The sequence below is a fragment of the Schistocerca gregaria genome, chromosome 1, assembly GCF_023897955.1.
Source record: "Schistocerca gregaria isolate iqSchGreg1 chromosome 1, iqSchGreg1.2, whole genome shotgun sequence".
Taxonomy (NCBI): Eukaryota; Metazoa; Arthropoda; class Insecta; order Orthoptera; family Acrididae; genus Schistocerca; species Schistocerca gregaria.
In genome coordinates, this window is record NC_064920.1 from 17008961 (window position 1) to 17027312 (window position 18352).

The following is an 18352-nucleotide window of genomic DNA, read 5'->3' on the forward strand; positions in this document are numbered from 1 at the left end:
TGGAGGGGCACCGAGGTGACCGGTGGGCAGGACCTGCACAGGGCTTGCAGAACTGTGTGGATGTCGAGAGTCTGTGGTGAGGAGCACCAGTGCGGGCACCGACAGTGGCGAACTGGAGAGGGGAGTCTCCGACTCGGCTTAGGGGAAGGCGTTGGTACTGATGCCAACTGCAGGGAGTGAACATACAGTCATTTCTGACAGAGCCCTAACTGCTGGGGTAAATAGGCACAATTGGGCCCACTTGTTCCCGGAGTGGCCAGGGCAGATGTATGACGAAGAGTTGGGCCCACAGCCCAAAGAGAGATCCCCCGTGTCCATCCCATAAGCAGCCGGTTCTGGTAACGTACCACGAATCGATCTCCTGTGCGAACTGTGAAGGCTGCATTGGCTGTGGACTTCTGACAGAATCCAGTGACAGTGCCATCCCAACACGCTGGCCCAGACTGATATGCTGGGTTTACTTATTTGTATATTTATTTTACACATCTAGTTCCATTGGAGCAAATCTGAGAGGTCATGGAACTTGTCAGTACGTGAAATTAGAACTTAAAAGTAATAACAAATACAATAAAATGTTTAGAAACTCAAAAAAATACGAGCCAGAAGTTTATGTAAACACAGTCAACAATATAACACAGGAATCAGCTTAATTTTTCAAGGAACTGCTCGAGAGAGTAGAAAGAGCAACCTGTGAGGAAACTCTTCAGTTTCGATTTGAAAGTGCGTGGATTACTGCTAAGATTTTTAAATTCTTGTGGTAGCTTATTGAAAATGGATGCAGCAATATACTGCACACCTTTCTGCACAAAAGTTAAGGAAGTCTGCCGGGTATTACGTGAGTGAAAGCTGCTTATTCCTGGGAATAAGCTAATATTGTTAACAAGAAGTGGCAGTAAGGAATATATATATTGTGAAGCCAATGTCAGAATACCCAGACTAATGAACAGTGCTCGATAAGAGGTTCATAAACTTGCACCAGGTATTGCACAAACCACCTGTTTCTGAGCCAAAAATATCCTTTGAGAATGGGTAAAATTATCCCAAAGTACAAAACCACAGGTCACAAGCAACTGAAAATAAGCAAAGTTGACTACTTTTTGTGTCCAACTATCACTTACTTCAGATACCGTTTGAATAGTAAAAATGGCAGCATTAAGTCTCTGAATGAGATCCTGAACATGGATTTTCCACGACAATTTACTGTCTATCTGAACACCTAGAAATTTGAACTGTTCAGTTTCACTAATCGTATGCCCATTCTGTGAAATCTATACATTGTTGGTTTTTTTTTTTTTTTTTTTTTAAATTGTGTCTTAGAAACTGTAAAAATTGAGTCTTACTGTGACTTAGCGTTAGTTTATTTTTTACAAGCCATGAACTTGTGTCATGAACTGCACTATTTGAAACAGTGTCAGTGTTGCACAGAATGTCCTTTACTACCAAGCTAGTGTCATCAGCAGCTAGAAATATTTTAGAATCACCTTTAATACTAGAGGGCATATCATTTATATAAATGTGGAACAAGAGTGGTCCCAGCAATGATTCCTGGTGCACCTCCCATTTGACAATGCTTCCACTCAGGCTCCACATCATAGCCATTCTCAACACTGTGGATAATGACATATTGCTATTTGTTGGTAAGGCAAGAGGCGAATCAGTTGTGAGCTACTCCCCGTATTCCATAATAGTCCAACTTCTGGAGCAATATTTTGTGATCAACTCAGTCAAATGCCTTAGTAAAATCAAAAAAAAGATGCCTAGTGTTTGAAACCTTTTGTTTGACCCATCCATTACCACACATATAAAGAGAATATAGCATGTTCAGTTGTTAAACATCTTCTAAAGCCGAACTGTATATTTGATAGCAAGTCGTATGATGTAAAATGATCAATTATCCTTACATACACAGCATTCTCAATAACTTTAGCAAACACTGATGGCATAGAAATAGGTCTAAAATTATCTACATTATCCCTTTCTCCCTTTTTATAGAGCGGCTTTACTACTGAGTACTTTAATCATTCAGGAAACTGACCATTCCGAAAGGAAAAATTGCAAATATGGCTAAATACAGGGCTAACATGTGCAGCACAGTACTGTAATATTCTGCCAGGCGCTCCATCATATCTACGAGAGTCCTTAGTCTTCAGTTATTTAATTATTGACTCAATCTCCTCCATATCAATATCATAGAGGAGTATTTCAGACATCAATCTCGGAAAGGCATTTCCCAAGGGCGTTATATGATTCCCTGTGGAAACTAAGTTTATATTTATTTCATCAGCAATGCTCAAAAAGTGATTGTTAAATACTGTACACATATCTGACTTATTAGTAACAGAAATATTTGTGCTACGAACTGACTTGATACTGTAGACCTTGTGCTTCTGACCAGAAAGTTCCTTCACAACTGACCATATGGTTTTAATTTTATCCAGTGAATTACCGTATTTACTCGAATCTAAGCCGCACCTGAAACATGAGACTCGAAATCAAGGAAAAAAAAATTCCCAAATCTAAGCCGCACCTGAAATTTGAGACTCGAAATTCAAGGAGAGAGAAAAGTTTTAGGGCGCACCTCCAAATTGAAACAAAGTTGGTCCATTGTAATATGAGACACAATTTAGGTCGAATGTATGACGATACAGCTACAGTAGTTTGGTTCGAGTCGTAAGCTTAGCAGTTAAGCTTTACCAGGTAGCCATTGCTATGCATGAGGCGCCCTTCCTTTTTCACGTGCTTCTTCTTGTTTGAATTGATTGCTTATTTTTCTTCGATCTGATAAGCACCGTTCTCTTTGTTATAGGTGTTTATGTCACTCTAAGCTGAAAATGCATTACTGTAATGTGTCATGCACTGTTTGTCGCATTCTGATAATGAGTGTTTACAGCCTGTCGCAGCTCGCGGCATATCTTGCTTTTGTGCGCGCTACTGCCGCTTACAGCTAAAAAAAGGAAATAGTCTCATTAGGGAAACAATGGCAAGAGACTGCTATTTGTTGTTACTTACATTGCTGCTTTCTTTGATAGTGATCAACAAGAACCAAATAATATACTGCATATGATAGAAAATCTGAACGAGAGTTTAGCGAAAATTTTTCTCCATTTGAAAATCTTTGCAGACGCCTCTTTAGTACATAACATTGTGCACAGAGATTAGATCCATCGTAGATTTAAGAATCTAGTCAATTGCCGTGCTTCATTTCTGACTGTGACACTATTAGGCATAAGAATAATACGAATATAAACATAACATGACAGGTATATTCTTCTGCATTTGCTGTTGTCTCACTCTAGTTTCTTAGTTTATGAGGCAGACACGATTTAAATGAGTTACCAAACACAAAACAATACATGGCAAAATGTTTATATTCGTATTATTCTTTTGGTGAAGAGAATACTGCATGTGATTCACAGTTCATAAAAGTTCCTATTAGCAACCATCTCTTCTCACAGGTAGGAAAAAATTCAGAACGTAGAGTTGGCCATGTTAACATACATCCCAAACAGTCTCGCCAGTCGGATTTTAGTAGTACATTGCAATGCTGCTACATTCTAAGATGAACAATATGGAATTTGTATTTACTTTGTCGGATAATGTACGAAAGTGCAGTGGTCAAAACTTGATGTGGAGAAAAAAAGGCCCATCTCCCACCCTTTTTTTTTTAATTTTTTTGCTGACGCAGAGGTTTTGGCGCCAGTATTTATCTCTTTGCCTCTGAAGAATGCCTGTGTAGTGCTACATATATTCGACGGCAGAAGTTAGTTGTGGCGGCACCTACCGACACTCATCACGCCACGCTCACTGGGGGATCCCTTGCACGAGGCTGCCGGTGGGCTACTGCTTGGTGCACACTGCCACGGCCTGCTGCCAACGTTTGGTCCAGTAGATCGTGCTGTGCACTGGTTTTTTGCCAAAGTCGGTCCCTACACAGCCTCGAAAATAGGTCCACGTCGATTTTACTGGTCCCTTTTACTTTTTTTAAATTATTGGCAACTGATGATCTGTTTCATTTTCCTCATGTCATTTATTTTCTGCCTGCGACAGCAGACAGAACTGTCGAGGCCCTGTCAAAGGTATTCTCCGGAGAAGGCTCGTCTCACACCTCGGTTTTAGTTTGTTACACAATATTTCGAGGGCTTTTGTATACACAATAGTGTTCGCCTTTTCACGGCATGTCGCTTCCACCTGCAGTCAAACGGGGCACAACGCCTCGGCCAAGCGTTTGAGACACAGAATGTGGCCGTCAGCCACCAGTTGTCCTTTGCCTCGTCCTGGTTGCCGTGGTGGCACCAGCGGGCGGCTGCAAAAGCCAGGTGGCCCCATGAAGCCATGAATCTGGTGGAAGAAAAGCAACAGAATCACACGGCAAATAAGAAATGCGAAGTTGATTCTGCAAAATCACTGAGGCCTGCTCATAGATGTATGTGCCAATGCGTTTTTGGATATCGCTTCGTTCCCAGTGCTGACATCGGCCCAAAACCCTGTAAAGAACAAGATCACACAGTGCAAACCGATACTTGCAGGCCATTGGCGGAGCCGTATGCTGTGGTGGGTGGAAAAAGTGAAGCAGCATCCGATTGCAGCTGCCATGCAGAAGTTCCGCCACTGATAGTCCGTCGTGTGGATTGGAGCAATGGGAGGCGAGACAGAGTTGCAGCGCCTGTTCCCGTGTGTGGGAGGTGCAAAGCTTGACCATTTGTTGTTTGGAAGTGCGTATGAAGCGTTTTGCTTCTCCATTGGACTGGGGGTGAAACGGAGCACTGTTAGATGACAAACTCCATTTTGTTCATAAAACTTTCAAGGTCACATGACGTGAAATGAGGTCTTCTGTCCATAACGACAACTTCAGGCATTCCTTCAATGCAAAAAATGGTGAACAGTATTTGAATAGTGCTACATGATGTGGTAGAGTTAATAGGCACCACAAATGGGAACTTGCTAAAATGGTCAACCACTATGAGCCAACAAGTTTTCCAAAATGGTCCATTTTTCATTTCCTTATAAGGTAACACTCCAGACAAATACCTTTTTTGAATGTGTGACTATAAAATAATGGGTCTGATGCTGTGACAGAATAAGTACGCCTGCACCAAAGATGAAAGACCAATAGCTGTAAAGCGTGAAGCACTCTGAGTCGAGTGTGGCAGCTCTGATGTCTCTAGACAAATCAGTACAGCAGTGGCCTTCTTTTGTGTAATAGTTGCCGGAAAAATGATAAGGGTCATAATAGTGCAATGAACTGATGTGAAATTTGACATGTAACATGAAAAAACTGCTGCTTATCCCTGTCTTTTACTGAAAGAAGAGTACGGCAAAGACTGTTTATCGCGTACCTAAATTTTGAGTAATTCCAGCAATTTCAAGATGCTGGAGGTCACTCAAACCCGTCATGCCCTGTTACAAGAAAAGCAGTTGAAAATATTGAAAAAGTAAGTAATCTGATTTGATTTGACTGTCGGCTGAGTATTCTATTGACTGCTGAAATTGTAGGAATTGACAAAGAATGCATAAGACAAATTTTATGTAATCAATTAAACATGAGAAAATATGTGAAACGGATGCTAAAACTTCTCACGATTGAACAAAAAGATGATGTCTGTACTGAGACTTTGAATACTGTTGAAACTGCCTCAAATTTCTTGGAAAGAATGATAATGTAATAAATCGATTTTTCACTTATGATTCAGAAACTAGCATTGGAAAGGTACAGCTTCACCGAAAGTTAAAAAAGTCAAATGAGCAAATCAGGATTCAAAGCGATAATGATACTTTTTATTAAATTTTTATGGAATAGTGTATCTTCACTGGGCTCTGGTAGGTTTCACTATTAATCAACATTACCATCTTGAGATTCTTGCTCAACTCTGTGAGAAAATAAGAAGAAAACAATTCAATTGTGAAAGAATAAATCATGGGTTCTGCATCAAGATAACATACTGCCTTATACCAGCATTGTCTGCAAGGAGGTTTCTAGCAAACTACAGCATTTCAGTGTTAGACACTCACCTTATTTGCCTCACCTAGCACGATGTGACCTCTGTCTATTCCCCAAGATCAAATCTGCACTAAAAGGAACAAGATTTCAGTTTGTTGAGGCAATAAAATAAAGAGCAGCATGTGTCATAAAGAAGCTCACAGAGGAAGACTGCCAGTGCTGTTCCCATCAACGGTAAATTCACGTGGAGCATTTGAGGGATAGAGCTGGGGAGAGTATATTGAAGGTGACAACAACTATTATTGGTCTCACACAGAATTACTGTGTCATTGATGAACCTTAAAGCTTTCATTTCTTCTTTGATTCGCATTCCAAATTCATCCACAGCTTCCTTTTTTGCTTGATCAGAAACAGAGTTAGTATGAGTTCAGGTTGCATACTTTGTGAATTAAAGCACCACTGTTACATCAGTGGGCTGCCTTGGTTGCCACTGTCATTCCCACAAGTACGAGTCTGAGAACTGTGGCACTGCTGTCACTTCATATTTGTCAGCTCGTTCTCTCTTGCTGATTCGTGCAGGAGTATAATGCTGGCTATGGCTTATTCGTGGTTTTAGTACAGATAAGTACACAATGTTATTGCTGTAAAATAGCACTGACAAGTGAAATGACAGAATCAGATGCCCTCTAACAAAGCTACACTTCTGGAAATGGAAAAAAGAACACATTGACACTGGTGTGTCAGACCCACCATACTTGCTCCGGACACTGTGAGAGGGCTGTACAAGCAATGATCACACGCATGGCACAGCGGACACACCAGGAACCGCGGTGTTGGCCGTCGAATGGCGCTAGCTGCGCAGCATTTGTGCACCGCCGCCGTCAGTGTCAGCCAATTTGCCATGGCATACGGATCTCCATCGCAGTCTTTAACACTGGTAGCATGCCGCGACAGCGTTGATGTGAACCGTATGTGCAGTTGACGGACTTTGAGCGAGGGCATATAGTGGGCATGCGGGAGGCCGGGTGGACGTACTGCCAAATTGCTCAACATGTGGGGCGTGAGGTCTCCACAGTACATCGATGTTGTCGCCAGTAGTCGGTGGAAGGTGCACGTGCCCGTCGACTTGGGACCGGACCGCAGCGACGCACGGATGCACGCCAAGAGCGTAGGATCCTACGCAGTGCCGTAGGGGACCGCACCGCCACTTCCCAGCAAATTAGGGACACTGTTGCTCCTGGGGTATCGGCGAGGACCATTCGCAACCGTCTCCATGAAGCTGGGCTACGGTCCCGCACACTGATAGGCCGTCTTCCGCTCACGCCCCAACATCGTGCAGCCCGCCTCCAGTGGTGTCGTGACAGGCGTGAATGGAGGGACGAATGGAGATGTGTCGTCTTCAGCGATGAGAGTCGCTTCTACCTTGGTGCCAATGATGGTCGTATGCGTGTTTGGCGCCGTGCAGGTGAGCGCCACAATCAGGACTGCATACGACCGAGGCATACAGGGCCAACACCCGGCATCATGGTGTGGGGAGCGATCTCCTACACTGGCCGTACACCTCTGGTGATCGTCGAGGGGACACTGAATAGTGCACGGTACATCCAAACCGTCATCGAACCCATCGTTCTACCATTTCTAGACCGGCAAGGAAACTTGCTGTTCCAACAGGACAATGCACATCCGCATGTATCCCGTGCCACCCAACGTGCTCTAGAAGGTGTAAGTCAACTACCCTGGCCAGCAAGATCTCCAGATCTGTCCCCCATTAAGCATGTTTGGGACTGGATGAAGCGTCGTCTCACGCGGTCTGCACGTCCAGCACGAACGCTGGTCCAATTGAGGCGCCAGTTGGAAATGGCATGGCAAGCCGTTCCACAGGACTACATCCAGCATCTCTACGATCGTCTCCATGGGAGAATAGCAGCCTGCATTGCTGCGAAAGGTGGATATACACTGTACTAGTGCCGACATTGTGCATGCTGTTGCCTGTGGTTCTGACAGTGTGATCATGTGATGTATCTGACCCCAGGAATGTAAATAAAATAGAAAGAAACTTCCACATGGGAAAAATATATTAAAAACAAAGATTCCAAGACTTACCAAGCGGGAAAACGCCGGCAGACAGGCACAAGAACAAAACACACAAACACACACACAGAATTACTAGCTTTCACAGTGTCTGTGTATGTGTGGATGGATATGTGTGCGTGTGTGTGTGTGCGCGCGAGTGTACACCTGTCCTTTTTTTCCCCCTAAGGGAAGTCTTTCCGCTCCCGGGATTGGAATGACTCCTTACCCTCTCCCTTAAAACTCACATCCTTTCGTCTTTCCCTCTCCTTCCTGAAGAAGCAACCATCGGTTGCGAAAGCTAGTAATTCTGTGTGTGTGTTTGTGTGTTTTGTTCTTGTGCCTGTCTGCCAGCGTTTTCCCGCTTGGTAAGTCTTGGAATCTTTGTTTTTAATATATTGGACCCCAGGAATGTGTCAATAAAGTTTCCCCTTCCTGGGACAATGAATTCACGGTGTTCTTAATTCAATTTCCAGGAGTGTATATTTTATAAGAATGTGAAGGATATAAGATTGATTCATAGAACACAATTGCACTTGAAATGTTGTATACTTGTTTATCCCATCTCCACTATGAGGAAACATATTGGCTGAATCAAATGAAAACAGGGCACAGAGCAATGCCACTGTGACAAAAAAGAGTGTTGTTTCTATATTCATTTAGTCATGCCAACCTGCAGTCAGTTGTGTAGTTTATTATTCATTTTTATGAAAGTAATAAATTTTTGAAAATTTAAGTAATTGGATATAAAAAATGGAGGCTGAAGTTTACGGCCTTGCCTCAAATGCTAAGGCTGTATGTGAGGGAATGTTTGACATGGAAAGGACCGCAACTGTCAAAATGTAAGTATCATTGTTTTTTTAGTATGTTTAATGTTGAAATAAGTGTGTAGCTGACCTTTTGTGAGGATGAGATCAGTTTCAAGGAAAATGGTGTGGAATTTGAAATAGGACCATGTGAAATTTAATTGGGGGAAGATATTTAGAGACTCGAGGAATTTTAACAGCTCAGCTTTGCCATGACTCCATATGCCAAAGATGTCATCAATGTACCTAAAGCAAACCAGGGGCCGAAGGCTTATGGATCCCAGGAAAGCCCCTTTCAAGTGACCCATAAAAATGTTGACATAAGAAGTAGCCATTCTGGTTCCGATGGCTGTAGCCCTGGTCTGTTTTTATATCTGCACTTCAGAAGTGAAGTAGTTGTTGCTAACCAAACGTATACCCGCCTTAGTTGATCGACACCTGCAACCTGTAGTACAAAGCCTTCCCTCCTGTATTAAAGACACCAACCAATACCTAGATCGTCTGAAATCTGTGCCTGTCCCACTCCCGCAGCACAACTCGCTCATCACCATCGAATGCCATCTCAGATGACGAGTGGGCTGTGGCAGAGACTCGAGAGTCAAGTCTACAGGCACACAGGGATGAAGGACTGGCTGGCTAATTTAATGCAAATATATGGTGTTCGTTTCTGATCTCTAAGGTACAGTCCTGCCTCACTCCCCTCTCAGTTACTTCTTGCTTTTCCTGTCCTTGGATGTTTTTAGCTGCATCTAGTTTGCGTAAATGTCATAGGTTACCTTTTGCTTCCAGTATTTTATTCTTGCTAAGTTTTTTTATCCCTGCTACCTTAAGAATTTTTAAAAGTGTATTCAAGTCAACGTTGTCAAATGCTTTCTCTAAATCTGCAAGTGCTATAATGTAGGTTTTGCTTTCTGTAACCTGTTTTCTGAGATATGCCAAAGGGTCAGTATCAGTTCACGATTTCCTATATGTCTGCTGATTCCAATTGATCTTCCCCGAGGTCGGCTTCTGCCAGTTTTTTAATTGTTCTGTAAATAATTCGTGTTCGTATTTTCTGACGAGGCTTATGAAACTAATGGTTTAGTAATACTCATGCCTATCAGTGCTTGCCTTCTTTGGAATTATTATATTCTTCTTGAAAACAAGGGTATTTCACCAGACTCACATATGCTGGCGACAAAAAGGGTGAAGCACCTAAAAGACACTGTTAGATATCAATGTAACTTTGTACACATATATACCACTGGCAGATGTGTAAAGTCGCCTCAAATCAAAAACAGCCCACTGTTGCACTAAATTATGTTTATTTTAAACCTTGACCATGGTTTCTGCTACAATAATATAGCCTTCTTCAGAAGTCCTAAAAATCATCAAAATAACAGTCGTTCTACATAGCCACACTACCAGTGACTGACATTATTTCTACGACTAGCACCCTAGCGCATGAGTGCGGTAACATGGTACATGGTGACAAAGGACACATTAACATATTCGTCTCAACATAGACCACTGTTAACATAAAAGCAGCTCATGACTCTTTATGATAAATTCCTACAGGAGCACTGTCCTAAAACATTAGTTTATCTCAAAAGATAATCATACAATCGTATAGCACAATTGAGTAACTACTAGTGCCTATCTGCTATGCCCAATATGGGCTGAAAACCTTCAAGGAAGCTGGAACTTTTCAAATAACACTGATCATTCAGTAAATTCCTACTGTCAAACTTTTTGTGCTTGTATATCTGCACCTCCTCCAATAAATCTAATTTCATACCCTTTTCTTCTTTACACAATAGTTCAGTGTCGTTAACAAGTTGGGGTGTATGTCGTCCTATGATGATCTGTTCAGTAAACGTTGACCCATTCTTATTCATACCCATCCTCAATGGCATATGGTCTTTATAACTTATGGCTATAGACCTACCTGTTTGCCCTATGTTATATGCCAGGCAATCATTTCATTTCAATTGATAAACTCCTGATTGCAATAGCTTATTATAAATGTTTTTGCTGAAACAAACAAAATTCCGTTTGAAGCTATTGTTGGTGGAAAATGTTACATTAGTCACGTTCATGGAGCGCACATTGCATTTTGTAAGATATGTTTCCTAGAAACAGAATAGCTATAAATCTCTTATGTTCATCCCTTTTGTTCCTGGACCTCATCAACGTGGAAACTGTCTTTTTCGTTTTGCGCTCATTTATATTGTCGATTATGTTGGGGTTATAACCATTATTGCCATCAGTCTCTTTTAGGATATACACTTCTTTTTGAAAGTTAGCCAGAGTAAGATGTAAATTTATTGCCCTGTGTACACTCAAATTGAAAAAAGCCATTTAATGCACCCACAGATGTGAGGACCTGTAGTTAACGATGGGATAGAGTTTAATATTTATCAAAAGCTTACACTTATGGATTGTGTCATTCTCAACGGGTTTAATATTTATCAAAAGCCTATATTTACAGATTGCATGATTCCCAGGTTTGAGATAAGCATAAATATCAATGTTGTCAAATAATCATTCACCTACAAGGTGATCCACAATTTCCTTGATATGTGAAAGTTGAAAGAATTGATACCTGTCTAATCATAAAGTGTAGCTTTAGAAACTACTCAAAGTCTGTCTGAGGAGATGCCCATTGGTTTGCAGAAAAGGATTTGAAAACACCAATTTGTTCCAGTCTTCATCCCAAATAGTGCGAGGCACTGGATGTGTGTAGTAAAACTTTGGTGGAGCAATGTCCTCAAGCGTAATGCCCTTTAGAAAATTCTTTGGGTGTCTCAATATGGCATTGAACAAACGTCTGTATTTTTCACACAGTTGCCGAATGCTGGCCTTGGAAACTTGATTACTGATAGCATGCACGTTACCTTAAATATCTAAACTGTACAAATTAAATGCGCCCGTGCCAAAAATATTGGGACTAGATTATGCTCAAATTAGCTTGAATTGTGTTAATGTAATCATATTTTTATATTTTGCTTGCAAAGTATATGTCACAAGAACAGAGATACCTTCACCATTGTAGACTGTGAGGTGCAGACATGATACCTGTAGCTTAGGGTGTCCCAACTGCTTATATGTGCATTTATTAATTAGTGCGACTAAAGCAGTGGTGTCTAACTACAACAGTACACTGCAGTTGCAAATCTCTGAAGAGACGCACAGATGCAGTAATTCCTCTGCATGTCATTGTCATATCTGACTTTTGGAAGACCGGCTTCATATGATGTGTGAATTATGGAGCATTTTGCTGGTCATCGATTTGAGGAAAGCTAATCTGAATGAGCAAAATTTTGCACTGTGCACATAGGTCTGCAATTATTTAGCTTGCATCTGTGGTTCCCGTGAGTTTTGCCATGAGGAGTGGGTGAGAATTCAGAGTGTGAGATGATATTGATTTTCATTTTCTGAAATCTATCCGCAGTTATGTGAAACAGAATTTATATTTTTATGATTCTTTTGCTACCAACTTGCTGTGTGTGTCCTGACTTACGGCGATTTTGGCATTCAGCTTGGTGGGAAAAGCAGTGTATATAGTCATGTGTTGCACAGATATGAGAGTGTGTGAAACTGCAAGAAAACTTCATTTACAGTTCATGCCCCAGCTTGCAGCTATTGCCAACAGGTGCCAAACAGTTATGGGCCGCTTAGAGACTAAGATTGTTATGCTTTAAAATCTCAGCCCGTATCCTGTTGTGAGCAGTGCTCTGAATAATCGTATTGGAAAGCATTTTGTCTTCAAAAGGAAATCCGAGGGCATAGTTAAATTTACCTTTACTAGTCATTCCTCGAGTTCATCGGTCCATTCCTTGTGATACTGATTATTGTAACAGCAGAAACGGAAGAACATGAAATGTGCAGCATCGACACAGATCTGTGACTAAAAAATATCATCAATTGTCCTAGTGACGTCCTCATAGATTAGGTTTGGGGCTCTACTTGGAGAAACAGCTTCCTACACAAGAAAAATCACCACACTCCTACCTGTGAAAAAAAGAAAGAACATTGTGGTCCACCTGACATTTAGTAGGCTGAAAACTGGTTCTCTAGTTGAATTTTGTGCTCTATCTAGTAGACGTGTTTTGCATTGAAAGAATGAAAAGGAGGGGTCCACACTTGGCTTTAAAATGCAAGAAAAAAAATTTTAGTTATTTTCCAAACTATTGAAATAGAAAAAAATGTTTATTAAGGTAATGTCGTTTGAAGTCAGTGATATTTAATCATATCCCATGGATCCAATCCACACAGATCATTGTTGTCACCAGAAATGTTTGTTGTGTCCGTAGTGTGTATGAGGTGGGTTGGGCAAACCTTGAACACTTCAAACATTTTTAAAATGACTGAAACATCAAAACATTTACTTACAATATGTTCCGTGAAGTAAAATTATACAAATCTTTAGTATCGCTATGAGCCTGTTCGACTCGCTGTAGGAAATACTAACAATGTTGTGCAGTGTTCGTAGTTGTTGTCACACTGCAGGTTTTTCAAGACACGGGCAGAGCTCGATAGATGGACCCATTTGCACGCAGTATGTGTAAACGAAGATGGCGTAATCTGCTTTTGTCTGTAGTGCTGTCGATAGGAGCATGTCAAGCCCTGCAGACAGCAGTTGCCGAGGAATCTGTTGGTCTTCTTCTAAGATGTGGGCAGCATGTCTGATCGTCATAGACATCACCATTGCTGTGTGTGCTGTATCTAACTTCAGCCTATCCATTTCCGTTTGTAAATTACCTGACCTACATACCCCATTAAGGGTTCTAATATTCCATACCGTGGCCTGTAGAATGCCTGTTTTGTTTCTCCTGATCGTGGTAGTCCACACTAGGAGATTCAAATGTGGGACTCTCTTGCCTCCAGAATATTTTACCCGAGAGGATGCCATCGTCACTTAACCTTGCAGTAGAGCTGCATACCTGTGGGAAATATAATGGCTGTAGTTTCCCCCAGCTGTTAGCCATTCGCTGTTGCAGTTAGCAAGATAATATTGGTTAAATTTTACAAATACAGATCAGTCAATCATCTAGACAGTTGCCTCTGCAACTACTGAAATGCATTGCCTTTGCAACTACTGAAAAGACTCCTGTCCCTCATCAGGAACCACGTGTTTGTCTTGCCATTCCACAGACACTCCACCAATGCAATTGCTCCTACAGTATGACTGACTGTATCGTTGTGGCCTGCGAGCCATCTCACTGACTGTATCGTTGTGGCCTGCGAGCCATCTCAGCATGGTGAGGTCCGTGGCTGTCTGTCACGAATAAGGTATTTTGATATCAAAGTAATTTGTCCATTTTGTGTGCAGCAGCCATGTTATCACTGTGTAAGAGGGCCTCACAGGACTTTAGGACCACAATGCCAAGTTTTTGACAACAGTGTTGTGGCTTAAATAGAAAAAAAATTCTGTTTTATTGGTAATTAATCCAATTTTTATTTCACTCTCTATATTCAGCAGCAGTTTCTAAATATTTCATGTTTACTTTTTTCTAAAAGTTAATGTATAACTAAATTTAGGATTAAACAACGGAAAACCCAGGATGGACTGTAACAATATTATGAGAAGGAAAGTTGCCCTCACTATATTGCGGAATTGCCGAGTCGCAGATAGACACTTACAGCTTTTGGCCAATGGCCTTTGTCAACAATAAACACACACATTCACACACACACTCACGCAAACGCAACTCACACAAACGACTGCAGTCTCGAGCAACTGAATTTACACTGCGAGCAGCAGCACCAGTGCACGATGGGAGTGGTGATTGGGTGGGGGAAAGAAAGAGGTTGGGGTGGGGGTGGGGAGGGATAGTATGGCGGGGATGGTGGACAGTGAAGCGCTGCAGGTTGGGTGGTGGGCAGCGATTGGGGTGATTGGGGGGTGGGGGGGAGTAGTGGAAAAGGAGAGAAATAAATAAAAAAGACTTGGTGTGGTGGTGGAATGGTGGCTGTGTAGTGCTGGAGTGAAAGCAGGGAAGAGGCTGGACGGGTGAGGACAGCGACTAATGAAGGTTGAGGCCAGGAGGCTTACAGGGAGTAGGATGTATTGCAGGGAAAGTTCCCATCTGTGCAGTTCAGAAAAGCTGGTGTTGGTCGGAAGGATCCATATGGCACAGGCTGTGAAGTAGTCACTGAAATGGAGGATATCACCTTTGGCAGCATGTTCGGCAACAGGGTGGCCACACTTGTTTCTCGGCCACACTTGTTTCTCGGCCACAGTTTGTCGGTGGCCATTCGTGCGGACAGACAGCTTGTCAGTTGTCGTGCCTACGTAGCTTAGCTTGTAGACCACGTGACTGGTTTCACAGGTAGCCCTGCGTTTGATGGGATAGATGATGTTTGTGATTGGACTGGAGTAGGTGGTGGTGTGAGGATCTGTGGGACAGGTCTTGCATCTAAGTCTGTCACAGGTGTATGACCCCTGGGAGCAGGGGTTGTATAAGGATAGACGAGTATATTGTGTAGGTTCGATGGATGGCGGAATACCACTGTGGGTGGGGTGGGCAGGGCATTTCTCATTTCAGGGCACAACAAGAATTAATCGAAACCCTGGCGAAGAATGCGATTCAGTTGCTCCAGTCCTGGGTGTTACTTAGTTATAGGGAGAATACTCCTCTGTGGCCAGACGGTGGGTCTGTGGGAGGTAGTGGGAGACAGGATACATAAGGCATGGGAGATTTGTTTTTGTACAAGGCTTCAATCAGACCCTTAGTATATTTCAAGAGGGTCTGCTCATCACTGCAGATGCGACAACCAGGGGTGGCTATACTGTACAGAAGGACTTCCTAGTATGGAATGGGTGGCAGTTGTCGAAGTGGAGGTATTGCTTTTAGGAAGGTGGCTTTTTGGGTTGATGGCATCTTTGCTATCTGGATCGAAGGTGAGGTCACCCTACCCACATACTTCCAGAACCTCAACAACTATCCTCCCATTTGCTTCACCTGGTCCTCCTCTATCCAACAAGTCACCGACCTAAATGTTGACCTCCACCTCAAAGATGGCATCATCTGTACCTCCATCCATATCAAACCTACTAACCATCAACAAAACCTTCACTTTGACAGCTGCCACCCATTCCATACCAAGAAGTCCCTTCCGTACAGTGTGTCATCACATCTGCAGTGACAAGCAGTCCCTCTCGAAATATACCGAGGGTCTTACTGAAGCCTTCACTGACCATAATTATCCTCCCGACCTTGTACAAAAACAAATCTCCTGTGATTTACCTTTCCAGTCTTCCACCACCTCCCAAAGTTCGACAGTCCAGCCACAGAGGAGCAGTCCCCTCGTAACTCAGTATGATACGGAACTGGAGCAACTGAATTGCATTCTCCACCAGGGTTTCGATTACCTCGTGTCGTGCCCTGAAATTAGAAGTGTCCTGCCCACTATACTCCCCCCCCCCCCCCAGTGGTATTCTTCCATCTACCAAACCTACACCTGACTCTGAAACCAAATCACTGGAGATTGAAGGCTCTTTACGGCTGCCTTTATCTGTATGGTGCATACCACTGGCAGCAGTGATCTGACAGGAAGTGCTCTTCAGGCTGCTGGCAGTTGATGAAAGTTATCACTCGTGGGTACCTCTTGCACTAACCTGCGTAACTGCTATTGCCGTCCTCATATAGCAGAATGATGCCCCGTGCATGGTATCGGTTACTGGCAGATATATTATCTGAAGTGCACTGCATGAGATATTTCTCATAAGGCTAATAATCACTGGTGTGTGCAGTTTTTTATAAGAATCTGACAAGAGTGACAATATAGGTGATACGTGATTCTTGAGGGGATTAGGAAGGAACCAAGAAGTGTGTAGCTTGACCTCTGCAGTTAAGTGTAAATCTGCAGGTAGAATATGTAGTAAACAGCTTCAGTGTACATGAGTAGTTTTATGACTTTTAAGACAGTACTATGTGTCTATAGAACACAGTACATCAGAATTGTTGTAAACATCGTAAATAAACTAACAGACTTATTTTTGTTTACAGATTCGATTACAGTCACTCAGGAGTGAAGGTGATCACTTGCGGAAATTGGTGAATATTGCAAAGCCAGCCAGCTTGCCCGAACTCGTCCCTAGTGAAGAGCTATCAAAACTGCAGACTAGCAACAGAGCTGCATTAGTTGCCGCAGTCAAAAGAAAAGTAAAGGAAGAACAGATGAGCAAGGTAACTAAACCATATTCACTCACTTTATAATTAAATACTTCTTCGTTAGGTTTTCTTTTTCATGTCCACATTTGTCTTCTGATGTTGTTCCTTTAAAAATGTAAGAAAGCATACCTTACGTCGTTATATGTGTAAGATGAAGTCAGACAAAAAAAGACAGATGGGAAAATTAATTAAACTGTTTATTATTGCCAAATTAATCTCCTGAGACAAGGTGGTCAATGACTACATGCAAAAACGTTTGAAAATGCATACAGAATCATGATTACACCCTGAAGGAAGAGATTCATGGCAGTCTGTATGCTTTGGATGAAGACATAAGTTCAATCGTAAGTCTGTAGGCAGCCATAAACATTTTTATATTAAAAGTATTGACTGTGGAACAAATGTGTTAACAATTGTGCTGATTACTTTTCAAGTAATAAACAGTTTGCTTACTTTTTTCCATCTGTCTCATTTTCTTTTGACTATGGAAAGTATCTAGATAATATTAGCTGAGATAGACCAAAAAAGTGGCACAGTAATGAAACACTGAAATTGAATTTTGGAGGGATTGAATTCACAGCATGTATTGATTTAGTTTGCTTCCCCTCTAGTTGTTTAGTTAACTATTGCAATGTCTCAGTAGTATCACTCTTGACCAGATGTAAAAGGTTTTATTTTATTGAAAGAAAGATAGAGGACGAGAGGAAGAAAACAGTAAGTTTGCTGTGTCTAACAGCACACTAGTTCTCTTCATATAGCGCAGAAAGATTTGACATATAGAATGAAATTTAAATGATATAAAATCCAGGATGGAATGAAACAATGTTATGAAAAGGATAGTTGCTACTTACCATATAGCGGAGACGCTGAGTCGCAGATAGGTACAACGAAAAGACTGTCACAAAACGGGTTTTTTTCCAACAAGACCTTTCTTGAAAATGGACCACACACACACACACACACACACACACACGACCAAAGTGTCTGGCACCTGAAGCCAGAATCTGGTCAGAGACTGTGGTCGTGCGTGTGTGTGTGTGTGTGTGTGTGTGTGTGTGTGTGTCTGTCTGTCTGTCTACTTTTGGCCTTGTTGGCAAAAAAGCTCATTTTGTGACAGTCTTTCTGTTGTGTCTATCTGTGACTCAGCATCACTGTTATATGGTGAGTAGCAATTATCCTTTTCATAATATTGATAGAATGAAACTTCTCAGATGACAGGGAGTCTGTACTCTTTGTAGTGTTGGTAGGTGACATAAACATGACAGACAAATAACTGTATGAAGTAAAAAGGTAGACAGGTTATGAACAGTTAACTTGGATGAAAACTATTTAGAGATTTAATTTATGTATTTCTACAGCATAGTTAAAGGTTAAATACA

General features: G+C 41.9%; 1 protein-coding gene across 2 annotated transcripts in view; it reads left to right on the forward strand.

The window, feature by feature from the left end:
• Positions 1 to 18352, forward strand: part of LOC126328052 (kanadaptin-like) — a 224401-nt gene that overhangs the window by 174660 nt on the left and 31389 nt on the right. For both annotated transcript variants that reach the window (XM_049995979.1, XM_049995987.1), the window contains exon 7: positions 16809 to 16988. In XM_049995979.1, the coding sequence (XP_049851936.1) occupies positions 16809 to 16988 (180 nt within the window). The remainder of the gene's footprint in view (positions 1 to 16808; positions 16989 to 18352) is intronic.